Here is a 25,332-nt window from a genome sequence, read left to right as displayed (position 1 = left end):
TCCTGGTATTATTTAGTTATTAAACCCAAACACAATAACCAGGTCTGCCTCTAAACTTACGTGCACTTGAGACTTCACGTCCTTTTAAAAAATAATAAGAGGGATTCACACTCTTAGGGAGCCCTTGGTTCCAATGTGTCTTTAAATGTGTCTTAATCCTGATTTATAGATTCACTACTCTTCTAAATATTTAAATGTCTTTCCTCATATACTTTCTCCTCCTCTTTATCAAGGTAGAGGATATTTGTCTTTAGAAGATTTCAGAAAAGCTTTCAGTGTTGTGGCCCCAAAGCTGCCAGAGAGGACTGTAGTTGAAGCATTCAGGTAAGATGAACAGAATCATTTGGTTGTGTTTCTAAACTGCAGACATGGTTCAGTCCAAACCACTGCAGGCCTTGTGTCTACAAGCAAAAGGATCTACTTAGTGGAAAACAGAGCCATGTTTCCTCTTCTCTCCGCACAGCACAGTCACACAGAATGGGAGACCTGCACACAGCTCCTATAGCCCCGTCCTCTGTCAAAGAGCTCAGGGCAGCTAGTAATATTTGAAAACAATAAAACAAAGGAGAAAAATTACCATGTAAAGCAAATGCCGTTAATAGTAAAACAATCTCGGCAACAAATAGTAAAATCAGCAGAATCAGATTGCATAAAATGCCAAAGAGAATTAAAAGGTCAGCAAGGCTGAGCAGCTGCTTAGCTGAGAATGGATACGGAGTTCGAAAGACAAGGCACCATGACTGAGAAAGCCCTTCTCTGCTTCAGACAGCACAGGTATTCTGAGCACAGTGCATCTTAATGGTCAGCCAGGATCATATGGTAGCAGGAGAACTCTCTCCATTAGCAGCTGTTCTACCTGGCTGCATCTAAGGGACAAGTGGCATTTATTTATAAAAAATATTTTTTCAACTGCCCTTCAAACAAAATCTTAGGATAGTGTACAAAAATATTTACAAATGTGATAAAATGCCATTAAAAACAATACAGTTACAAACAATAAAATGCCTGGTTTATCTTAAAAGCTTAAACCACTGAATAGGTCTGTTGATACGGAAAAGTCTCCAAAGACATCTGAACATTAGGAATGACAAAGCCTGCTGAATCTCTCCTGGAAGAGCATTCCACAGTCTTGGCATTCAGTATATGCACCTTGAGTGCATTGGCAGAAAAGCAATATAGCGTGATGTAAACAAACAAATAATAGATATTATGCACCTCAGAGCACCTTGCCTTCTATTCACACTGCATTGCTATCAGTTGGAGGTGCACTGGCAGGCACATCTCAGGCAGTACTTGTGACATGTGTTGTTATTACTTGTTGAGAGCTCTGAATCCTAACCACTAGACCACCAGGGAAGCGGCTATGTTATTATTACTTGTTAATACCTTTTCTAAAAATCGCAACCACTGTTTGATGAGAATGAATGTATATTCAGGAGTTTGTATAGTATTTAAAATTGCAGGCGTTGAGTCAAGGGTTTAAAAGGAAATTAGGAATTTTTAGGGCTCATACAGTAGTATACTATATGGTGCTGCTACCCTTTACCTTATACTATATGAGCTACTTTTACATTTGCAAAAATTGTAAGTTTTTTTCGCTTAGAGGTTGTGATAAATGTGTGTTGTCCCTTTTGTGCTCTGGATAAAAGGTGTCCAAGTAATTCCATAATTCAGAAGATTTATATAAAATGAAGTAATCTTATATATTTTGCATCAAACTACTCATGGTGGGACAAACAAAAACGTATTGCAAAGAGCTCCAAAAAGATCTCTCCTAACTGGGTGAATGGGCAGTAAAACAGTAATGCAGTTAATTATAAGCAACTAGAAAGTGGCTCACATTTGAGGCAAACTTTGCATATATGCTTAAAGGGTGTAAATTGGCAGTGATTGCCCAGGAAAGAGATACAGTGGTACCTCAGGTTAAGTACTTAATTCATTCCGGAGGTCTGTTCTTAACCTGAAACTGTTCTTAACCTGAAGTACCACTTTAGCTAATGGGGGCCTCCTGCTGCTGCCACGCTGCCGGAGCACGATTTCTGTTCTCATCCTGAAGCAAAGTTCTTAACCTGAGGTAATATTTCTGGGTTAGCAGAGTCTGTAACCTGAAGCGTATGTAACCTGAAGCGTATGTAACCTGAGGTACCACTGTATTGGGGGTCATAGTGATATTGCTCAGTGAAAATGTCCCAGTGGCCTTGCTTGGACAACACAGTAAACCAAATTGTGTTTTAGCAGCGCTACGTGAGCATGTGGGTTCTCAGAGAGGAGCTTCCAGCTCCTTTGCTCCTCTGTGGTCCTAAAGGAAGCCAAGGTTTATCTCTGATTGTCTGAACCCAGGCTCAAGGTGCAGCTCTCTCCAGATTGCCGTAACCAATCAACAGTGCCAGATGCAGTTGGTTGGTGACTCTGCAAAAAGCACTCCCAAATTCCCCATGTTACCGGAAAAATCCGAGGGCTCCCTTGGACAAAAGGTAAAGACACCAACCAGAGTAAATTGGAGCAAAACAGCAGCCTGTAGGCTTGGCCTTTATTGAACTGTTGCAGCAGGGTGTTCCCCTCACTCGCAGGAGAGAGGAAAAGACACAGAAAAATGGTGTGCAAGGCCTTATAAAAACTTTTGAAATTCCCACCCTGTAGGTCAAAACCACCCCCAGAAACATCATGCATACATCACAGAAAGGAGGGGTTGAGGGAGGAGTTGTGGTGGTAACCTGAGTGTCCTGTCACCTGGCTGGCTCCCCCTTTCCCCCTCCCCATGAGTCATTTTCTGAAGACACAAGGTAGTCGCAGTTTCCTGCCCCCTGAGGGGGAATCCAATCACTGTTCTTTTGTTATAGTCCGTGTTGAATCCACTCGTGTATGCAGTCCGTTGTGTTGTTGATGGTCTTCTGTCTGAGACCATCAGGGTTGGCATAGCAACTGGGCAGGGCTCCTGTGGATGTGCTGCTATGCTCAAGGGATTATGGTGGCCTGTAACAAACCTTCCCCATTTTGTAGTCCTTCCTTCATGGAGTAAAATAAAAGTGGAACAGTGCAAATCTGATGTATGGTTGATTTTCTATGAATTTATAACAGAAGTGTAGCGTATGTAGTGTGTGAGTGTGAGTGTGTGTGAAGTCTGTACAAACTGAATGATTGGGGGGGGGGGTTTCCTGCTACACCCAGCATTTCAGATTAAAAAAGGATCAACCTGGAGGCCAACTAGATGAGATGAGAACCTAAGAAGTGCCTCAAAATGGCATCCGTGTGAAATGGGGGCAGGGATCAGGACATAGTGCGATGCATACAATTTATTTTATTTTACCTGTCATCCATATGACAGATAAGATAGTAAAATACATGTAGGTGATATAAGCCTGAGTTCATCATATGAGGAACTTATGGATATAGTGAGCACATAATAGTACATGGACTGTGTTATGCCTATCGGTGTGGTTGCTTGAGAGCGATCAGGCAAGATCCCTCACTGGTCTTTTCAAAGGCTTTATTATTGGTGCAAAAACATTTACAATGCAGAACGCCTCTATTCCATGTCTTGCTCACTCACTAGCAGAATCTGAGAGTGGGTGGTCCTTAAACTTTCCCCAGCAGAGTAGTCTCTTGACCCCCAGCCGAGGCCTCCCCTCTCTGCGCAGGGAAGGCTTGGGTACAGGGGGACCTCCCTCCTTCCCGCTTTGCTCAGGCACAGTGTCCTGGCTCTTTCTTGCATCCTCCGAGCCCTGCAGCTCTTCCCCACTAGAGGCGGGGCTTCCTTCCTCTGCTGAGGAAGTGCTGCTTCCTACGATTTTTGGAGGCTCTCTGTAATCGATCTGCCCTTCCACCTCTCACCTCTCAGCTGATGGCAGTTCCCTGACAGACTGGCACCCCTTTTTAAAAGTAAGGTTTTATATGGCAGATTTAGAACAGATTAAATAAAAATCATACAAAATAATCCAGCAATGTGCATCTCGTGAGTCAAGTGACTTGAGAGGGGAGAAGATAAACTGTGCTCAGCTAAATGTTGCTGCTTTCTATTCTTGCTAAGCATTTCCAGTTGTTGCAAAGTTTTGACATGCAGGAAAAACTCTCAGGGGTATCATTAGTTAGAAAATATTCCCTACTAAAGTGCAGAGCACAGGCCATTAAGAGATAGTATATTACATGCCAAGCACTTAAGAATATACAACACACTTATACAAACAAATCCAATAGTTGCCTGCTGGGGTCAAGACACAGGTGGTTGTATGAGCCAGTGAGAGTGTTTATGTATGTGCTCATGCGACTTACACACACACATGCATATATATAATGAAAATGGTATTTTTATGGAACTGTACACATTAATTTATATGTTACTTGAAATAGCAGTGTTTATGTAAACATATTGTTTTAAATGTCTGCAGTCCCATTATGTGTTTTACAAGCTGGTTTATTATTATTATTATTTAGACTTCTTTTCTTCCCCTTGATTAAAAGTCTTCTAATTTGTTATAAACAGAATATTCTGAATACGACACATGCCATCAAAGTTTTACCAGTTTGTACACAAAATCTTTATCATGTTGAACACCAAAATAAACATGCATTAATAGATCAGTTGAACCATTTGGTGGTGCTAAATAGCCTTTTCTAGGCAAGTAATAAAAAAGGACAAACTAATACATGCATTTGATATTGTTTAATGGAAATCAGAATTGTCTTCCATCTTGCACAGTATGGTTTTTCAATGTAGCTTTTCAAGATGTTCATATTAACCAATGCTGTTGAAATCTGTGTAATATATTCAATTTATTATGGTCAACATACTAGAAATAATAACAAAAATAAAACTGTACAGTGCATCATTATTTTAAGTACAGGGTAATACATAAAACAAGGTATAAAAAATGACTTTGGCTCAGGGATGCTTATATAGAAGATAACATATGAGTTAAGTAGCTCTCCCTCCCCAGTGATCATTCCGACTTGAGATAGGTAAAATCTGTTATACACATGTAACCGTTTGTCTTAGGTGAGTTTGAGGTTACTGTTAAGCTCATTATTTGATCTAGTGTCTAGACTGTAGAAGATACATTATTATTATAGCAGTGAATACATATCAGTTTCCTTTAAAGCTGTCTGTTATCTTAAGTCTGAAATGCACATCAGGCACTTCATGTGGGCTAAATCTGGAAAAGTGTTACGTTGAACTGATATTAATTTCCCTCCCTCTTGTTCCTGAATTCCAACAGTCAACCAAGCCTAGCAAACAGCAGGCATACTAGGGCTGGATCTAGGCACATCAAAGAAGCGGTTCAGTTAAATGAGTTGTAAACTTCATATAGGGGAATCCCAGTGGCGAAAAACGAGACTCCACAGCGCCATCTGGTGTCACAGTTCTATAACACACGTATTTATCTTTACGCTTCATAGTATTGGAGCTATACAATTACTGGTAGTGCTGCTCTTGTCCTGCCTGGAGCCTCTTTGCCTAGGGTATCGCTAGTGTAGGTACATGGCTACCTTGTCAATATTAAGTGTTCCTGGTGTTTGCTGGCTACTTCAGCTTTCTGGGGTGGTGGACAGAAGGGGAAGGTAAAGCAATTTGTTGATTGCTAATGTATAGACTAACTTGATGTCTTACTAGCATGGAACAAGTGGCAGTTTTTGTTTGGTAGCATAGACTTCAACACTTTTCTTTTGTTAGCTCAGGTTTAAATTGATGTAGCAGGTCAGAAAAAATGATATGGCAATAAATCACTGTTTTTCAGCAAAATGTATTGTGTTTATGCTATAATTCAAAATGGACATCTCCTGTACAAGTTGTCATTCAGAGACCAGTTAACAGAAAGGCTTGCATATTTTGTTGTGAAGTGCTCGTTTTATGAGTGTGGACCCATAAAAATAATAATGGAAAGGATGAGAAGAAGCACAGGCCAAAAAGGGAGGAAAGTTTCACACCTTCTATTACCCTATCAACCTGGGAAGGGAGTCCATCTAGGACAGTGGTGGCGAACCTATGGCATGTGTGCCAGAGGCAGCACTAAGAGCCCTCTCTGTGGGCACGTGCGCAGCTGGCAAAGCAGAGCCATTGCTGGGTTTTGGCAAAGTGGGCGGCCGCTCCCCCCCCCCCACGCTGCTGCAGGTGGGCAATGCTCCATAGTGTGCGTGCCTCCCACAGCAGCATGGGGGGGGGAGTTGTGCGCCCGCCAATCAGCTGGCACGGAAGGGAGGGAGGGGAGCGGGAAAACAACAGGTCTTTGGGTGAAGGAGAGAGAGAGCATGCACAGGAAGGGACATGTGTGCAACTTGCTCACCATACTTCCTGTTCCGGGCTGGGAGGGAGGAGCGGCGCCCTTGGTCTAGGTGGACGCCGCTCTCCGCCTCCTTGAGGCTCCTGAAAGACACGGGCAGGAGATTCTCTGTAGTGATAGTGCGTGTGATTGGTGGCTGTGACAAGGGCTGTTTTCGATTTGCTGCCATTGCGGTGAAGACAATTGGTGTAAGTCTGTGATGCTGGTGAGCGGTTTTTTTCTGCAATCCCTCCCCAAAAACCTCAACAAATCTTGATAATACCCCCCCCCCAAAAAAGCTGAACATCTCTGGACAATCCCGCCCCTGCCCCCAGCTCTTAGTGGCTGTTAATACAACCCTCCAGTGAACCTTCTGGAAAATGTGTATTTCCAAGATTTGATAGCTCATAACTCCTTTTTTTTTGAGTAATACCAGTGCTTTTTTTCTGGGGGAACGCAGGGGGGTGTGAGATGAAAATTCACTGTATTTATTTTCCCCAATTAGAACGGTATTTAATTCCCCCAATAGTGATTTTCTTGAGTCAGAATGTTAGTATCCCTAAACATTTTTTTTAGGAAAAAAAATACTGAATTTTACCATAAAATTATGTATCAATGGAAAGGGTTACATTAACCCTAACATATGAGGTTTTCCCCCTAAACTGAAACCTTAGTATTCAGGTTAAATTGCCATGTTGGCACTTTGTGATAAATAAGTGGGTTTTGGGTTGCAGTTTGGGCACTCATTCTCTAAAAGGTTTGCCCCCACTGATCTAGGAGAGGTAAAATTCTGGTCCTAAATATTGGCTGCCTTGCAGCATACCGGGTATCTTCAGAAAAAGAAGAGGCTGATGAGTAAAGCCTACACAAATCCGAAGTGGAGTCCGTAAGGCTGTTGGATGGAGTCTTGTATGCCTCCTTCCGGCAACTCATGCATCTGAGCTGGTGACAAACATATTGCTCTGCCTTTCTTTGGACCACATCAGCAAGACCAAGAGAGGGGTCTGTCCTATTTTCTGGGCAGCCCAGGACTGCCATACACATTGCCCAGGTTTGCACCCCGGAGAAGTCACTTTGGTGCTGCTAAGGCAGCAGTTTGACTTCGCATCCCCCCCCCCCCGAGGTGCATCCCATTGTCTCTTGAGACAGACAGATGCCAACAACAAGTCCTGGACTGTTGTTTTCCCATTTCCTTCTCCATTGAATATGCATGCATCCACTTTTCTAACAAGAGAATAAAGTTTGCCTATTGCTGTCAAAAAAATACCACCCACAAGCAGTCTTTAGTTAAGTTATTCAAACATAAAGTTGTTAATCAGGAATTTTTTTTAAAAAAAATCCTTAGTTTTGCCAGTTCACATCTATAAAGAGTGATGTGATGACAAAAATGTAGAAAGGAATAGATGCTATTCTGCAAGTCTTGGTGGTATCAGTTGAGCAAAAAGAATTGTGGAAACAGGGTTCTGCAAACAGATTTCTTCTAATGAGTATATAGAGACCTATCTGTATATTAGCTGAAAAAGCGTTCTTATACATTGAGATAACTCATGGATCCTATACTTTACCCCGTAAGAATCCCTACGTGGCTCAGTCTTCTGCACTACACCTGATTATTATTTCTGCTTCCATGGTTCTTTGGATCAGGGTATGTGAGATGACATTAACCAGAAGCAGATAGTACATTCTATTGTGTTCTGCATTTTATGCTAGTTTACACTTGGATGAATAGGATCACACACTAGAGGCATACTAATGCCTGGCATATTTTTGTCTCCTCTGCTCCAAAATGACCTCATTGTTTCTGGCCTATAATTATTCAGTAATATGAAAATAACCTGGTTTTGTGTAGATAATCTTCAGTCAAGATCTTGTGCTCTTTATGAAATTTTGATTTAGACATGTACTGCAGAGCAGAGTGAATATGAAACATTCATCTTCCCATGGCTAGTTGCCATGGGAACATAGTATACAGTGCAATGTCATTCCAGTTATAGAGATGTCTGCAGTAGTTTTTCTTTGTTGCTGTCCTTTCTTAGGCCATTGTGTTGCAGGCTGCATATTTAAAGGTGCATGCAGCTGTATGCACATGTAGCATCATCTTTGCAGAATAGTCTCTAGTGGCTGACACATCTGCTGGCATGCTTTTCTCCTAAGTCATAACTCTTATTTGGGTTTGGAATACCGTATTTTTCGCCCTATAGGACGCACCGTCCCATAAGGCGCACCTAGTTTTTTGGGGGGGAAATAAAGGGGAAAAAAATTTCCCCCTCCCAGGCGCGGGGTTGGGGAAGCCCGAGCTTCCCCCGACCCCAGCCCCCAAACAGGCAGCTCTCTGCAAGCCGTGGGAGCCCAGTGCTGGCTCCCGCTGCTAGCGGAGAGGTCCACGAAGCCTGGACGCGCTGAGCTCAGCGCGCGCAGGGTTCAGCATGCAGGCACCCCTCCGCCAGCAGCGGGAGCGCTCCCGCTGCTAGCGGAGAGGTCCGCGAAGCCGGGACGCGCTGAGCTCAGCGCGCGCAGGCTTCAGCATGCAGGCACCCCTCCGCCAGCAGCGGGAGCGCTCCCGCTGCTTGCGGAGAGGTCCGCGAAGCCGGGACGCGCTGAGCTCAGCGCGCGCAAGCTTCAGCATGCAGGCACCTCTCCGCCAGCAGCGGGAGCGCTCCCGCTGCTAGCGGAGAGGTCCGCGAAGCCTGGACGCGCTGAGCTCAGCGCGCGCAGGCTTCAGCATGCAGGCACCCCTCCGCCAGCAGCGGGAGCGCTCCCGCTGCTAGCGGAGAGGTCCGCGAAGCCTGGACGCGCTGAGCTCAGCGCGCGCAGGCTTCAGCATGCAGGCACCCCTCCGCCAGCAGCGGGAGCGCTCCCGCTGCTAGCGGAGAGGTCCGCGAAGCCTGGACGCGCTGAGCTCAGCGTGCGCAGGCTTCAGCATGCAGGCACCTCTCCGCCAGCAGCGGGAGCGCTCCCGCTGCTAGCGGAGAGGTCCGCGAAGCCTGGACGCGCTGAGCTCAGCGCGCGCAGGCTTCAGCATGCAGGCACCCCTCCGCCAGCAGCGGGAGCGCTCCCGCTGCTGGCGGAGAGGTCCGCGAAGCCTGGACGCGCTGAGCTCAGCGCGCGCAGGCTTCAGCATGCAGGCACCCCTCCGCCAGCAGCGGGAGCGCTCCTGCTGTTTGCGGAGAGGTCCCCGATGCCTGCATTCGCCCCATAGGACGCACCCAGATTTCCCCTTCATTTTTGGAGGGGAAAAAGTGCGTCCTATAGGGCGAAAAATACGGTAATAGCCAAAAGTTCACAGTTCTTCACATTTTGGTTCTATAGAATGAGATACAAAATGTATCTTTGTTAGCCCAAACAGACCATGTAGACATGTTCTGAAAACAGGGCACTAGCTTACATTAGATAAAGATGCAGAGAAAATAATTCCTTTATTTTCCCCTACAGCCTTCTATATCCCTCCCTGAAGTAGACTGTCCATCTGCTACAGCAGTATTCATTAAGAAATTACTAAAAACTGATCCAGAGATAGAAAATATTTGACAGGGTCATTGGAGGGAAATGTACCTGAGACAAGTATTTTATTTCAACATGCTAAATGTAAATTGCTTTATATTTTTATTTGAAGACTGTTTTTGAATTTCAGGCCACAGTTGACTGCAACAGGAATTAATTTCCTCCTGCCTATTACTTTATTCACCCCATATTCACCCCTCCATTAAAAAAAACCCTTTCATGCCTCATTATTCAGCTTTTGTTTACTTTCATATATTCTCTAAAGATTTTATATTCAAATAGCTCAGATTTAGTCAGTATCTTAAAAAACTGTTTAGCTAATTTCAAATATAGATTTGGTTTAGTATGTTCCTGAAATATTTTTTCCTTTTAGAAATCCCCAAAGTGTGCTCCTATTCTTCTCTGTGTGACCCAAACACCCATCTCTTAAGAAGCCCACTGTGGCTCCCTCCTACTTCCTTTTGTTGTCATTGTGAGTAGCTTCTAAATTAAACTCACTTAATGGTAAGGAATCTGTGTGTGTTCCTTGACCCAGGCTTGTCCAGTTGAAGACAAAAGCTAAGCTTACAGTTACAAATGGGAAACTAATGATTTGAGTACTACAGATGCAGATACGATGCAATATTAATTGCACTTTTATGGAAGCATGTTACATCAAAATCAGTGGGACTCTTCAACCTAAATGTGATTACGAATGGACGTTAGAAATCTTATTTTTCCAACATCATTGTCCTTTTTCTCCCTTTAAGCATTTATGCAAACTGAATGTTGTTCATTTTGCACCCCTAGGATTTATGGCCTGCCTCTGCTTATAAAATCAATTATATCCTTATGCATATATTCTTAACTTATACAGTCATTAATTTAGTGAATTTTGCTGTAGGTTTTGGTAAACTTTTTGCTATGCTAGTATTTGTGCTTGTATAATTTTCTTACCTCTGATCTTTCTATTTGTATATTTTAAGGTTTGGATAATTGTTAATTTCAGAGTCATGAGTTTAAGCCCCATGTTGGGCAAAAAATTTCTACATTGCAGGGGTTTGGACTAGATGACCCTCAGGGTCCCTTCAAACTCTACAGTCCTATGATTCTATGTACATGTATACGTGTGTTAATCATTATTGGTAGTTAGAAATTATTTAGGGAGGAAAATGTGGAGAGGGCAAGTGTAGTTATTGCAGAGGAAGGAACAAGAAATTGAAGGCATAGTAAATTCAATTGTGATAGCAGTTTGAAGTAGAATAGTACATATGGGAAAAAGAAAATGTTCCAAGATAACCGAACATACATCTTAATGTTATGCATGTTGCTTAGCAACAAGCAATAAAAATGTGGACTAATGTGTTAAAAGTAATTCAAGAGGGGAAACCATGTATGTCTTGTAATCAAGTATTGTAAGGGGTTAAAAGCAAGAGCTGGAGAATAAAGAGCAAGTGTCCAAAAAGCTGCAGAAAAATATGAAAACAGATTCTTGTCTCTCATCATTTTACTTCAAAGTAGCTGGCACAGGGGGAGTCATTGGTTTTCAAACAGCGGCGCACCATTCACTTTTGTTTGTTTGTAACATTTTATATTTTGTCTTTCCTCCAAAGAGCTCAAAGCAGTGTTCTGACCTCCCCTTCAACAGAACAACTCTTAGACTAGGCTAAGAGATAATGACTGGTCCATGGTCACCCAGTGAGTGCCATGGTTGAATGCAGATTTAAACTCAAGATATCCTGGTATCGGTGCAGCATCCTTAACTGCTGTACTGGCTCCTTTTTGCAAATCTCATATTAGGGACATAGGATGTTGCCTTATACTGCGTCAGGTGGTTGATCCATCTAACTCAGTATTGCCTCCTCCAAGGTTTCAGACAAGGAGACATTTTCAGCCTTACCTGGAACTTAAAGCTGAGACCTTTCGCATGCAAGGCAGATGCTGTACCACTGAGCTACGGCCCTTCACATTACAGCATTTCCAATATATAAATCACTTACAATGTATAATAAAAATATTTTAAGCTCATTTCAAACTTTTCCTTTTTTATAGTAATTTTTTACTTAATTTTCAGAAGTTAAACATGTATATTTCAATACATAATAGGTTTGTCTTTTCCTGACTTCCCACCCAATTTCCCATGGTGTTTTAATGTCCTCCCCTCTGCTGTACAGTGCCTTCTATTTCTTATACCAAATGCATCAATACTGTATTCTCCAGTTCCTTCTACTGCTCATATTTCAAATCCTGCTTGCGAGTTCATCAAACTGTAATATTTCCTTAAATAGTCCAAAAAGGGCTTCTATTCTTCCACAAAGCAATCATCGTTAACTTCTCTTATTTTGGTTGTTGGTTTCAAACATTTCCATGGTTCAAGGTAGGAACAGATCTTTGGAGCACCATTGTAGCACTTTTCTGTAGTGAAACATCAAAATAACAACATTGTTTGGATTGTGATCTTACGGTTTTATATTATGCCTTTATGCTGATGGCCCATGGTTAATCCAGTTACAGTAAGATAGGAAATAAAAGTGTGAGCAAAATCTTGAGTATATCTCCAAATCTGGGAGAGCTGTGTACAGCTATTAACCAAATGAAAAACAACAAAGCCAGTGGACCTGATGGGATACCTGCCGAAATCATCAAAGTGGGCGGAATTGAACTTACACAACAACTTCACAAGCTCATTGAAAAAATCTGGGAAAGAGAAGAAATCCTAGCAGACTTTAGAGATGCCAAAATTATCAGTCTCTTTAAAAATGGTGACAGAACTGATTGTGGAAACTATCGAGGCATCTCTCTATTAGCTGCGGCTGGCAAAATTCTTGCAAGGAGCTTAGCAAACCATCTCGTAACAATATCCGAGGTGACCCTTCCTGAATCCCAAAATGGTTTTCGGCCTCCTAGGGGGACAGTGGACATGATTTTCACCACTCAACAGCTTCAAGAGAAATGCAGAGAGCAAAACCAAACCCTGTATATGGCGTTTATTGACCTAAGGTTTTCAACACTGTAAATCGTAATGCCCTGTAGACTGTCCTTCTGAAAATTGGCTGCCCATATAAATTTGTAAACATCATTCTGCTCCTCCATGATAATATGACAGCAACAATCGCAAATAACAATGGCTCTCAAGCTTTATTCAAAACTTTATTATTGCCTCAACTTTATTCATTATTTTCATTCCAATGATCCTACACTTTGTTGAAGGGAAACTCCCCACCAGAGTAGAAATCATATATCGAACAGATGGAAGGCTCTTCAGTCTGAGCAGGCTAAAAGCAAAGAGTAAGGTTACCGTAACTTCCGTCATAGAGCTTCAGTATGCTGATGACAACGTAGTGTGTGCACGCTCAGAGGATGACCTCCAAACCATCCTAAATATCTTTGCAGAAGCTTACAAAGCTTGGCCTATCACTCAACTCATGGAACTTTGAAGTGTCAGGCATAGCTCTAATGGCTTTAGCCCAAACGTAGCAGAGTTTTCCTGCACAGCGAAGAAGCTAGTTGAGGTGGAAATGACTAGTCAGCTAGACTCAGAATAACTATTTACAGGATTTATTAAAAGGGAAAAGAAACCAGCAGAGTTTCTGCATACAAAAACAAAGCAAAATAAATCCTTTCTTTCTCTCTCTCTCTTAACCATACACAGCACTCCTACTCCTAACACACCAAACTGTGCTAGCATTCCTAGATAACAGAGTTGAGTGCTGGTCGTTAACCAATCAGAGTAAGTAGTTTCTAGGTCAAGCAGACCTTGGCTTTCTGCCAAGAGTAAATTGACACTGCCTTGAGTTAATTGTGTGAAGCCAGAATCTGTAAGTTTTCATGAGAATCAATTAACAGAACCTGAACATCAACATCCAAAAAACCAAAGTGCTACACCAACAAGTACAAAATAACCCCTCTGCAGCGCCACAAATCCAACTCAATGGTGTAACGTTGGTTAATGTTGATCACTTCTCCTACCTAGGCAGTTATTGTTCCACAAGGGCCAACATTGATGCCGAAATGCAGCATCGCCGGAGCTCTGTGAGTGCTGCTTTCTCCCAACTGAAGTGCAGAGTGTTTGAGGACCAGAACATTTGCAGGGAAACCAAAATGCTTGTTTACAAAGCTATTGTACTACCAAACTTACTATATGCTTGTGAAACATGGACCACTTATAAACGCCATCTCCAACTACTCGAAAGATTCCATCAACGGTTCCTCCAAAAAATTTTACACCTCACTTGGGAAGACAGGCGAACTAATATCCGTGTACTGGAAGAAGCAAAGATCACCAGTGTCGAAGCAATCATTCTTCAACATCAACTTCGTTGGACTGGTCATGTTGTGCGGATGCCTGATGATTGTCTTCCAAAGCAACTACTCTATTCCAAACTTAAAAATGGACAGCATAATGCTGGTGGTCAACAAAAGAGGTTTAAAGACTGTCTCTAGGCAAATCTTAAAAAATGTAGTATAAACACTGACAACTGGGAAACACTGGCCTGTGAGCACTCCAGTTGGAGAACAGCCTTTACCAAAGGTGTCGTGGGCTTTGAAGACACTCGAACGCAGGACGCAAGGGAGAAACGTGCTAGGAGGAAGGCACGCTTGGCAAAACCACACCATGATCAACTCGCACCCAGAAACCTATGTTCCCACTGTGGAAGGATGTGTGGATCCAGAATTGGTCTCCACAGTCACTTACGGACTCATTGTTAAAACTGTGTTTATGGAAGACAATCTTACTCGGCTACGAGTGATCGCCAAAGAAGAAGATATTCCCTTTATGCAGAAATTTAAACATACTTGGACAAAGAATTCATTGCTTTTCTACAGACTTAAAATGTATGCTTAAGATCTCACCATTTTCTTGATTCCTTATTTTTCATACTTATTGCAATTATGCATACATGATGGTTGACTTGGCTCAGGAGAAGGCACAGCTGACCTGATTTCTGTACGTAGTGGTAGTAGACTTTGCAGGCCTCCAAGGAAGCCATTTAACTGTCATGTGTGCCTTCATTTCTCTTTTCTTAATATTGGCATGCTTGGCAATTTCACATCTGTAGTCTGGAATCCTTCTGTGCCACATCCACAGGGACCTTTTATAACAAAATCTAATGTTAATGCAACAGAGCTGTTAAAATGAGTCAACCAAGAATAATTTCCCCATTCTAACAGAAGTGAGCAATGAAGAATCTGCTATTCCAAAACATATAATTAAGCATGAAGAAAATAATGTATTGAAGCCTTTTCTGGTGTTCATTTCTTTTTCAGTTTCATTATCCAGATATTGTAAGGTGACAACTCAGTGTTGAATATAAGCCAGCACTGTGGTACAACTGGAGGCTGAGGCTAGTGGATTGCTTGAGCTCAAGAGTTTGGGGCTGCTGTGAGCTACGCCAAGGTTACTAGAGCATCAACAACAGAAGTTAGGCCTGTCCAGATAGGGGCTCAGCTGGGCCACCAGCTGAAACTGATGGAAAGCTGATAATATGCCCCAAAGCTGATGATACGGCTCTTTACTGTCTTCATTTTTTTACTGGCTATATTTATTAAACTGTAAACAGAACAAGTAACATGATGCGGTCCCAAGTCACAAGCAGAGTAAGGGAGAGACAGTGAGGAAAACCAGAATTAGCAGATATGAGGAAGTAAAAAGTGTGTGCTGCGGGGAGAGGAATGTTTCATTTAGCAGGCATGAGAGAACAGGTGACTTTTAAGCAGGATTTGGGTTTTCGTTTTCATTTATGAAAGAGGAAATAGATGGATTTGTGTGGGCATTGGTGACAAGGGAATTCCAGAATAATGTGACATGATGGAAAATGGTGTTAGAAAGAAGGAAGGGAACATGGGTTTGAATGAAAATACTGGAACCAGCAGAACAAAAATAAAATGAAGAGTATAGAAAAGAAGAAGAGATGGGCATAAGAGATGTAAGCAAGAGAGTTTATAGATTGATAAAATTCTGCTTTCATTTTTTTTATTCTTGTAATTTAATTAAATTTCTATTCCACCCTTTCTCCCAAGGGAGCCCAGGGTGGCAACAAAGCAGCAAAGCAAAGCAATTTTTAAGAAATAAAATAAATAAAAACATTCAAAACAGTCTGATATCCTCACAGCTAATAATTTCAAGGTTGCCCAGAACAATATCTTTCAGATACTGCCTGTACAGTCATGTTTCAAAATTCATACAGAATGAGGAAGACAGATGGACTACACCTGTCTCACCAGAGACGGCACTCCATAAATGGGGAACCACTATTGAGAAAGCCTTATCATGGAAAATGATGCCCTGGGCAGGATTTCTTCTTTTAAATTACTACTGCTGCCCTTCGGAGCAATACTTGAGACCTTCTAATTGCAAAGCAATATTTGCTTAATATTTTGGCAGTATTGCCCACCTCAAAAGCCCAGCCAACCTTGGTATCTCAGTGGGGTCCAATAACAGAAGATTTCCCCCCTTGCATTTCCTCTGTTTATCCTCTATACCATAGACGTTTTAGTATCTTCCAGACTTGTATTAGGATATATGACTTACCTTATGGCAAGTTAATTTTAGCTTTTTGCTGCCATTTCACATCTTTACAGCCACAGTCATGTGAGATCCACGGCAACTCTAATGATCTATTTCTTCTTCCTTTTAAGAAGGACTGGATTCATTTTGCTTTGCACAGCAGTTTGAAAGTTCACACAGGGAGAAATATTTCATACTATTTATTACCAGTTATGAATAGTGCCTGGATAACAGCACTTCTAGAAATTCTGCAGAATAGCCATCTAGCACCATGGCATGCTGGGAAAGGAAAATTTGCCATGGCTGGCAAGCATTTTTTTCCTCTTGGAAAGTAACCCTAATGAACTACGGCATTGCCACCTAAGGTCCTATTTCAATCCCCAAAAGTGACTGTAGTTCTTTGCCCCATTTATCTCCTTGCAGAGAGATACCTGTTTCTCGAGTTGATTGATGACAGTTACGTATGGGGTTTCCTTTGCCTTTTGGAACCGCTAGCCAGGATTCAGAGTGCTATAAAATGAATTCTACACACAGAGCAGGGTGGTATTCTGAGGTTTAATTCTGCAGCCCTCTTCCAGTGCTCCAAACCTCTGGAATCTGCAAATGCTGCACAGAAAAATCCTGAAATAAAAATCTCAGAATGCATGTGTGCAACAAGTGGAGAAGATGATTTGAAGGTGTTCCACTGAAATTGTAAATGATATGTCACAAGTTTGCTGGCCTGAAGTATTCAGGATATGATGTAATGCTATTAGTTCTCTGCAAGTGATAGGACAAATAAAAGTAATGTTCTAGGACTTGCAAGTATCTAAGAAGATGACTTGAAAAGTGAACTGAACTATTCTTGGATGTGATTAAGAGATAAAATGCATGGGATTAAATGGATGAAAGGTTCAAGAAAATGTAAATGGGCTCCACTGTGGATCCCGCTTAAAGTTTTCCAGCTCTTGTATTATGTTCTCTTCTGAGTATGGACAGACAACTAGTGTTACTGAAGGGATTGTGATGTTTTTAAAATAATAACATTTTAAACCAGTAAGACATGGACTCCAATATAGTTGGTTTTAAGCAGCTCCCTATTAGTGGATCGTTGCCAATTTGCTGTTTCTAAACAACCCAAAATTTAAAAAAACAAAAAACTTGTGGGGTGTAAAAGTTGCTGATAGGGAAACTGCCTTTGATACCAACTTTTTTCTGTTGCTTTTTAATGAGTTTTCCTTCTTGCACTAAACCTCCAAACTTCTACAAGATTCAGGGGAATTGGGGCATCAGTGTGGGGATTTACAACAGAGAGATTGTTTCTTAGGAAGGAAAATTCTTAAGCTACATTTGTTTCAAAATCATTCATAAGTACATAATTATAGTAGTTCCTTCTCTTTGGAGTATTTTTTTCTGAATTTGTAAATCTCTGTTCTCTGCTTTCATATGCCTTGTTCATGTCAGAATTTTAGCCCATGTGGCTTCAGGATTGTGTCCAATGCTGTATAAGTGGATTTCTGCTTGTGCAGCAGAATGTCCTTCCCCCTCCCCTCCCCAAAATAAAACCGCTCCGGATGGTCCCCCAATACTCAGGAAGATTTTGAATGCACACAGGGGGCTGTAGACAGCAGGAGAGTAAGGGGAATTTCTGTTGTCCACATGGAAGCGTGTTGCTCGGACGGCACTGCAGCATGGGATACAACCCTCAGTTCTTTTTAATCAAGTAGTAACTTATCCATCAACAATTTCATTTCAATTAATGCTGCATGAATGAAATGTCCATTGTGTGCAATCATACCCCTTTATTACCAAGTTATTAAAGTAACAGCCCTTATGCATTTTCCTCGGAACTTGAGAAGTTAATGGGCTTAAAGAAGGTTGCAGAATATGAGATAGAAACAGTTATGTTCTTGAGTAGTATGGAAAGCTGGAGCAATAAGAGAAAAGTCTTCATTCAGTGCTTTTGTCTGCAAGGTACGATAATAACCTTGAGCTCAAAATTTATTTATAGTATTAATAGAAAGAAATGTCTTGGGGACAATACTGTGAATAACTTTGCAGACGCGCCACTCCGAAAGTGAGAGAACATTAAATTGATATCCAGGTCTACTCATTTCTTCACAAAAGATTTTTTTATTTTATGGAAGAAATATTAAGTGCATTGTTTTGTGGGATGGGGTAGAAAGAAACAAAATCTGTAGAGTTGGTGAATGTTCAGTGAGAGCTCCACTACCCAATATAATATTACGTTCAAGTGGTGCAAGCCACCTTCTTCCTTTCTCCCACCTTCTGTGTCTTGTCTCCTGCTCTAGACAATCCCACAAAAGCATTTATAACCCAGTGCTTTGTCCCAGTCCCATTGGGGCTTTGCCCACCTATAAAAGCACATAGAATTGAATGTGGGTGAAAGGAAGAGAAGCCCACTGGGGAACACGCACACACATGCGTTCCTTAGCAGATACGGCTATCTTTGCAATGAATTTGATTTGTCATGCACCTACCACCTCTGTGTCAGGACCAGCCCAGAATTTCATGAAACCTGCTCAGAAGACTGCACCATATTGCCAGCCCTTGCATATATGGTTTTTCTCATGTGGTGTATCTGCTGTTTATCCCATGCCATGGCATGGGAACTTGAGAAGTGGCAGCCATACCAATCCCTTAACGGAAATGTTGAGTCCAAACCAGCTTTTCCCAATCTCATGCCCCCAGATGTTTTTGAGTTCAGCTCCCATCATTGGCTGTGCTTGCTGGTAGTTCAAAACTTCTGGAAGGGTACCACATTGGTCTAAACTTGTGGCGTATTTGGTGATTGGAGGTTTGTTTCCACTCATTTTCTCCCATGTTTCAGAAGCTGTTATTGGAAATAATTTGAGACAGGAATCGGCCTTGCAAACTTATGTGCTGCAGTTCTCAGCCTAAAGTCATAGCATTCTGTTGATTCTGTTTTCTTCATATGGGACCACTCCCAAGTTCAGACTGAGACATTTAGCCTTTTACTAGTGTGGCACTCTAGAACTTCAGTTAAATTATAATTAAATTTACACTCCAGTTCTTTAACTGAGGAGGACATCCTCTGTTAATTTTATTTCAGTTCTACAGTATTAATGTTTTTAAATGATTGCTCCCCCCCCCCCCATTTTTAGCTGTTTCCATTTTAGTTGTAAGATGCCCTGAGTCCCTGTCAGAAAAAGGTGAGATATAGATAAGTATAAAAAAATAAAAATTGTTTGATAGCACTCTTGAATAAGTGTGTGAGTAACATATTGCAGTAAGAATCCTCAGCAAAAACAAAAAAAGCACTTTATTTTTTAAGTATCCACACATTTTCATTCTAAAGAATGCAGTCTCTGCATAGGAAATATTACTTCCTGGGCTGTCTTCTTTTATTTATCTTTGTATTTTGCTTTTATCATTGTCGACAGATTTGCTTAAAGTACTTCAGTCTGAAATAGAATATGGGTATGGTCTTGGAGTTTAAAATATTTTCAATCATTGGGGAAAATATAATTCTAAGAAGAGAATTTATAAATAATGGGATAATAAAATCTTGAGATAGAAAAGTTATATTAGGTCAAGTAGTCAATTTCCCTTTGCCACATGAAGATAGTTTGCTTTCTATTAGGTATGTTGTTCACATTGATGTATGCCAAGCAGAGCTCTACTTTTTCTCCTGGGATATCATTCTGTGGGAATGTAAGATATTATTGAGGAGTTGGGGAGAAAATCAAGGTCAACTTCAAGCTATTCCGGAGCCTAGCAAGTTCTTTTAGTAAAGGTAATATTCAACATCAGCATGTTTCTATCTAATGTTTAAATATGGAACTATGCCAGGGCAACCTAAAACAGCAAAATGATTGGATATTGTAATGGGAGAAGAAATTTATTAAAAAAAGTTACTGGCAAGCTATATACAGACCCCAGCATTTAAGATTATTGTCAATACAGAGCACAAGAGTACCATTTTGTAAATCTGAGTAATCTTCAGAATTGGAAAAGGGATAAAATTAGGATGGAAAGAGAAAGGAAAGAGATCCTTTTAGGTTTTCCTATGTGGTCTGTGTCTACCCTCTTGAAAACTCAACAACAACAACAACAACAACAACAAAAACAACAGCAACAATGCTGCAGCAGACAGTAAAAGACTTATACTAAGGAGAACTGAAAATATTGGACATATTTACTTAGAAAAGAAGGAGGGGAGTGAAATGAAGAAAGAAGACAGTCAATATAAATTTAATCATTTTAATTTTTGATACCTAAGGTGAAGAAATTTTTACAGATTGCACAACTTATTTCTTGGCAAGAAATTAATATTTGCAGATCCAAAATGGTAGTTGGAACAGAGAAATATTTGGAAATAAAAAGCTTGAAAGAATATAAATGTATTTTTATGTACATATCAACCTCTAACTGATGACAGCTAGGAACAAACTTCTATTAGAAACAGCCTATTCTATAATGGGTCTTTCCTGTGACATATTTGCTTATTGAATACTGCTGGAGAGGAGATACTTAGACCTGAGAGATCACTGATTTGGCCATTATGACAATCCCTTTGTTTCTTTATTTTGCTTTCCATAGATTATTGTTGACTTAGAAGGATAAAGGAAAAGGAAAAGCTATTTCAGCTCAGAGGATGGATTAGGCTCTGTATCCAATCCAGTTCTAATTTTGCAGGGCTTACTTATGCCACAGCAATAGCAGACCCTTCTGTGTGATCAAAAATCTTTGTCTTCTATGACTTGTTAAAAGATCATATACTGCCTTACATACTGTTAAGTAAGAATATAATCGATAGTCTTCAAAATCTATTATGAAGTGTAGCATTTTACATTGTTTTTGTTTGTTTTTTCCTTTTAAACAGCTTCTTAATAGCACAGACAACAAATTATGTTTGTCAATGAGTGTGTGATTCAAATGTGTCAGTTGAACTGATATTCATAAATTGGTACATAACTCTGGTTCTAAACAAACCTGAAATTGGGTTAATAACAAACATTTTCATAACATTTCTAATCGTATATTGAATTGCAGCATACACTTTTCACCAAAATGTATTCTTTGATTTATCAGTTTCCTATAATGGTAAATGAACACTTCTTCAACAAGTCCTACAAAGCTTGCATTTCTTTATTTAGACTCTAAGTAAAAAAATGCAAGCTTTATATCACTTGTAGGAATTCCCCCTAAATTTTTGGGATTACCGTCAAAGCAGATAGCCACCAGTTTTCATGAAGAAAATTTGACATTCCACTTCAACAGGCAAAAATGAACTAGTTCATTCACAAATAACTAATTTATATAGGAATAGTACACTGTCAAATTGGTTCTGCAGCCAGTTGTTTAGACTGGTATAAACAGGTCTACTAACTTGCATTTGGGAGCGGATGGCGGTGTGGGTTAAACCTTGCCGATCAGAAGGTCGGCGGTTCGAACCCCCGCTCCCATTGTCTGGTCCCTGTTCCTGCCAACCTAACAGTTCAAAAGCACGCCAAAGTGCAAGTAGATAAATAGGTACCGCTCTGGCAGGAAGGTAAACGGCGTTTCCGTGCGCTGCTCTGGTTCGCCAGAAGCGGCTTAGTCATGCTGGCCACATGACCTGGAAGCTGTACGCCAGCTCCCTCGCCCAATAAAGCTAGATGAGTGCCGCAACCCTAGAGTCGGTCAAGACTGGACCTAATGGTCAGGGGTCCCTTTACCTTTAAACAGGTCTACTGCTTGCATTTGGGAGCTTCTAAACTCCACCTTTAAGCAGAATTCTTATGGTGGTTTCAAATAGCCTCCTGGGCTTTTGGATCAGAACTCCATTGGGTATGTGAAGCTCTTGTCTCCTTTCTCTCATCCATGAGCAGAAGTGCTTTCCACTCACATAATGAGAATGATGGTATGTTACAGAAATTCATTTTTTATTTAAAAAAATAAATCTGAATATTTCAGTGAGCCCAACTAAAACCCCAGTTCAGGCAAAGCTAAGCTCTTTTAAGTTCATTGATTCCAGTAGTAGAGAAAGGAGCCCACCCAAAACATTTCATTGAAGTTAAGGAATTTAAAAGTGCTTGAATGGTAGTGTCAATTTTTCTATCAAGAAAACATACCTACATTTGAGTTGTTGCAATATGGAATAAACTGAGATTTTAATCAATAGTTCAGGCAGATGTTGGAAGTGTAGATTAATGCAGAGCAATTTCTATCAATTTTCTGGTTTGTAGCTGCCTGGCACAATTTTCCTTTAATAAACATTAGAGCATGCCACTGTTTATAAAAGCTGCAAATTTTGTGGAACTGCATATGCTAAATATAATGTTCTGTTGCTCCATCTGTTCTTAATAAGACAGCTATGGTAGCAATCTATATTATCTAGCCTGATGAAATCCTAATGTGTTATTTTATACTTAAACAGATGGGTGAATCTAATCGATAAGGAGTTAGGAAATAATGTTCACCAGGAAAGCATAAGCATAGATTTTTAAAACAATCCATTATGGGTCTAACACTATTTTGACCTAAATGTTTTTAGAAGATGCATATACAGCTTGAACCTAAGAACTGCTACATCAGTGAAGTATTGAATGGGATGTATCATTCAGGTGCGCGTGCTTGATAGGGGTCGTAATTTTGATGCAAGGTTGAGGAATGTATCTCTATTAGGAGCAGCTACCACTTCTTGTGAGTAGTAACAACTATGAATTACTGAAATTGGATGGGACCAGAAGTAGGATTCAAGGAGAAGCAGTGAATACCATGCTACAGGCACTCCAGCCACTGCAGTGACGTAGCAACCCCTACCAGTCACCCAAAGCTGATGAGGTGTTTTTTTAGGAGATCACAAAATTGTAGAGCTTTTTTTTTGGGGGGGGGGGGGAGATCAGCCAAAGTTGTTGCACACCATATTCTTAGGCACAAATCTGCCATGGACCACCATAAGCATTTGACACTCTGGCCAACCAATATAATACAACCACCATGCAGAGAAGCCTCCTTAGAATTTCAGAAGAGTTGCGTTTTTTGTGTCTGGAATTCATTTGTTGTAAAAATGCAAAGTGTTTCAATTTTAAAACCCAGCATTTATATTCTTTCTTAAAAGTTTCTGGAATTTAGATTAACAAGTCCAATAGTAGGTGGCAACTTCTGCCTAATGATATGCATTTTACTGTTACTGTTTAACTGCATTCATATAGCTGCTTTGTAACAGAAGTTCTCTGGACAGCTCACAAAAGAAAAAATCATAATAATTTTACCATCTTTAATACTAAGGCCATAGCCATCTTTCCCATTGGTCTTAGTGGTTTGTTGTGCCAGGGCGCTGGCCTCTCAGGGGTGCCCTAGCGAGTGGGGGAGCTGTGTGGCTTTGCTGGCAGCCTCCCCTTTCCTTGCATGCCCACCAGCTGTGCCCCGCCAACTACCGTATTTTTTGCCCTATAGGACGCACTTTTCCCCCTCCAAAAATGAAGGGGAAATGTGTGTGCGTTCTATGGGGCGAATGCAGGCTTTTGCTGAAGCCTGGAGAGCGAGAGGGGTCGGTGCACACCTACCCCTCTCAATCTCCAGGCTTCAGGAAGCTATCCGCAAGCCTTGGGAGCCCACGAGAGTTCCCGCCGGGCTCCTAAGGCTTGTGGACAGCAGCCTGCAGCCCGAAACCTGGGGAGCACAGCGGAGCGTGCCCTGGGATTCGGGCAGATATCTGCAAGCCTTGGGAGCCCGGCGCGACTTCCTGCCGACTCCCAAGGCTTGCGGACAGCAGCCTGCAGCCCGAAACCCGGGGAGTGCAGCGGAGCGCGCCCCGGGCTTCGGGCAGATATCCGCAAGCCTGGGGAGCCTGGCGGGAGTTCTCGCCGGGCTCCCAAGGCTTGCGGATAGCAGCCTGTTCTGGGGTCGGGGGAAGCTCGGGCTTCCCCCGCCCCAGCCCCGCGCCTGGGGGGGGGGAAATAAAATTGTTTTCCTTTATCCTCCCCCAAACTAGGTGCGCCCTATGGGCCGATGCGCCCTATAGGGCGAAAAATACGGTATATGGCTGGCGGGCGTGCAGCTTCCTTCCCAAGTCTCAACTGGAGGACAGCAATTTCTGCAGAGGCTTAGGAAGGAAGCTGTGCACAGCTTCCCGCCCAAGCCTCTGCATCTGCTAAAGATGGCCCTGCTCCCAGTCGTTGTCCTCTTCCTGCTTCCTGGAAGCACGCAGCCTTCCCAAGCTGCCTTCTCAGGCGCCCCAATGCCGGAGAGCATGTCAGCCAGCACGTTTTCCTGCTTGATCGCCGCCACCACGCCAGGAATTGGGGTAGTGGGGGAGGCAGAGGACATTTCCCACCGCCCCCTCCCTTGTTTTGGAGTTGTGGGGCCGGGGCAGAGGGATCTTTGCATGATGGCGCCAGATATGCTTAAGTCAGCCCTGACTCAGGCTTATATCTGCATGTACTAATCAGCATATGGTGACTTAATAAGCAAGCAACCAAATTGTGGCAAGTTCAGCCTTTCTTACACATTATATTTTTTTATACAGTTTGCTGTCCAAATCGTCTTGTACATCCTTAAAATGTTTGCTGTGTTGCTACCAGAAACATAATTGTTCAGCCAAGAGGCAAAGACCTTACGCATTGATCTCCTTGGTCTGTCTCCCTCTCCCGTCCCTACCTGTTAAAATGAGCATGGTGCACTTCATGGTTTCTTTTTTTGGAAGGCCTTGCTATAGTAAAAGTCCATGTGGCTGGAAGCATAATTTCCCTCCTTGATATGCATTTGTTCTAGCTAGATTGTAACATGCCAGAACACTGCTGAATGAAGTGAAAAGCTCTTCAGTAGCTGATGTTAGAGGATTAAATGATGACCATTCCTGTCCCATTTCTCTTATCTCATAATCAAGCTTAAGATGGCACTAGATGGCTCTGTTAGAGTGATTATATATTTGAAATAGAAATTATTTGATCTCTACTTAGGTATCGCAGCATTTAGAGAAGACTCGTTTCTTTCTCTTTAATGCTGAATATATTTGTAGTGCTTTATAGCTTTCTACTTAGATATATTTGTGCTTAAAGTGTACTTCAGTCTAATAGGGACATGTGCTGCAGGGGAAATTTCAAGCTTTTTTATTTACACTGCTGCTAATAGTATCTTTCA

At 41.7% G+C, this 25,332-nt stretch overlaps 1 protein-coding gene across 3 annotated transcripts in view; it reads left to right on the top strand.

Annotated features, from left to right (window-relative positions):
• The window catches only part of EFCAB11 (EF-hand calcium binding domain 11), a 53,958-nt gene that overhangs the window by 14,210 nt on the left and 14,416 nt on the right, over nucleotides 1-25,332 (top strand). For 2 of the 3 annotated variants that reach the window (XM_083440475.1, XM_083440476.1), the window contains exon 5: nucleotides 234-324. In XM_083440475.1, the coding sequence (XP_083296601.1) occupies nucleotides 234-324 (91 nt within the window). Of the gene's footprint in view, nucleotides 1-233; nucleotides 2,438-3,168; nucleotides 4,856-25,332 lie in introns of those variants that run through there. The other variant, XR_014511161.1, reaches the window with a different exon arrangement.

The sequence above is a fragment of the Podarcis tiliguerta genome (assembly GCF_965153285.1).
Source record: "Podarcis tiliguerta genome assembly, chromosome: 1".
Taxonomy (NCBI): domain Eukaryota; kingdom Metazoa; phylum Chordata; class Lepidosauria; order Squamata; family Lacertidae; genus Podarcis; species Podarcis tiliguerta.
The sequence above is the reverse complement of the archived record's forward strand: the minus strand, read 5'-3'. Positions and strand labels throughout refer to the sequence as shown.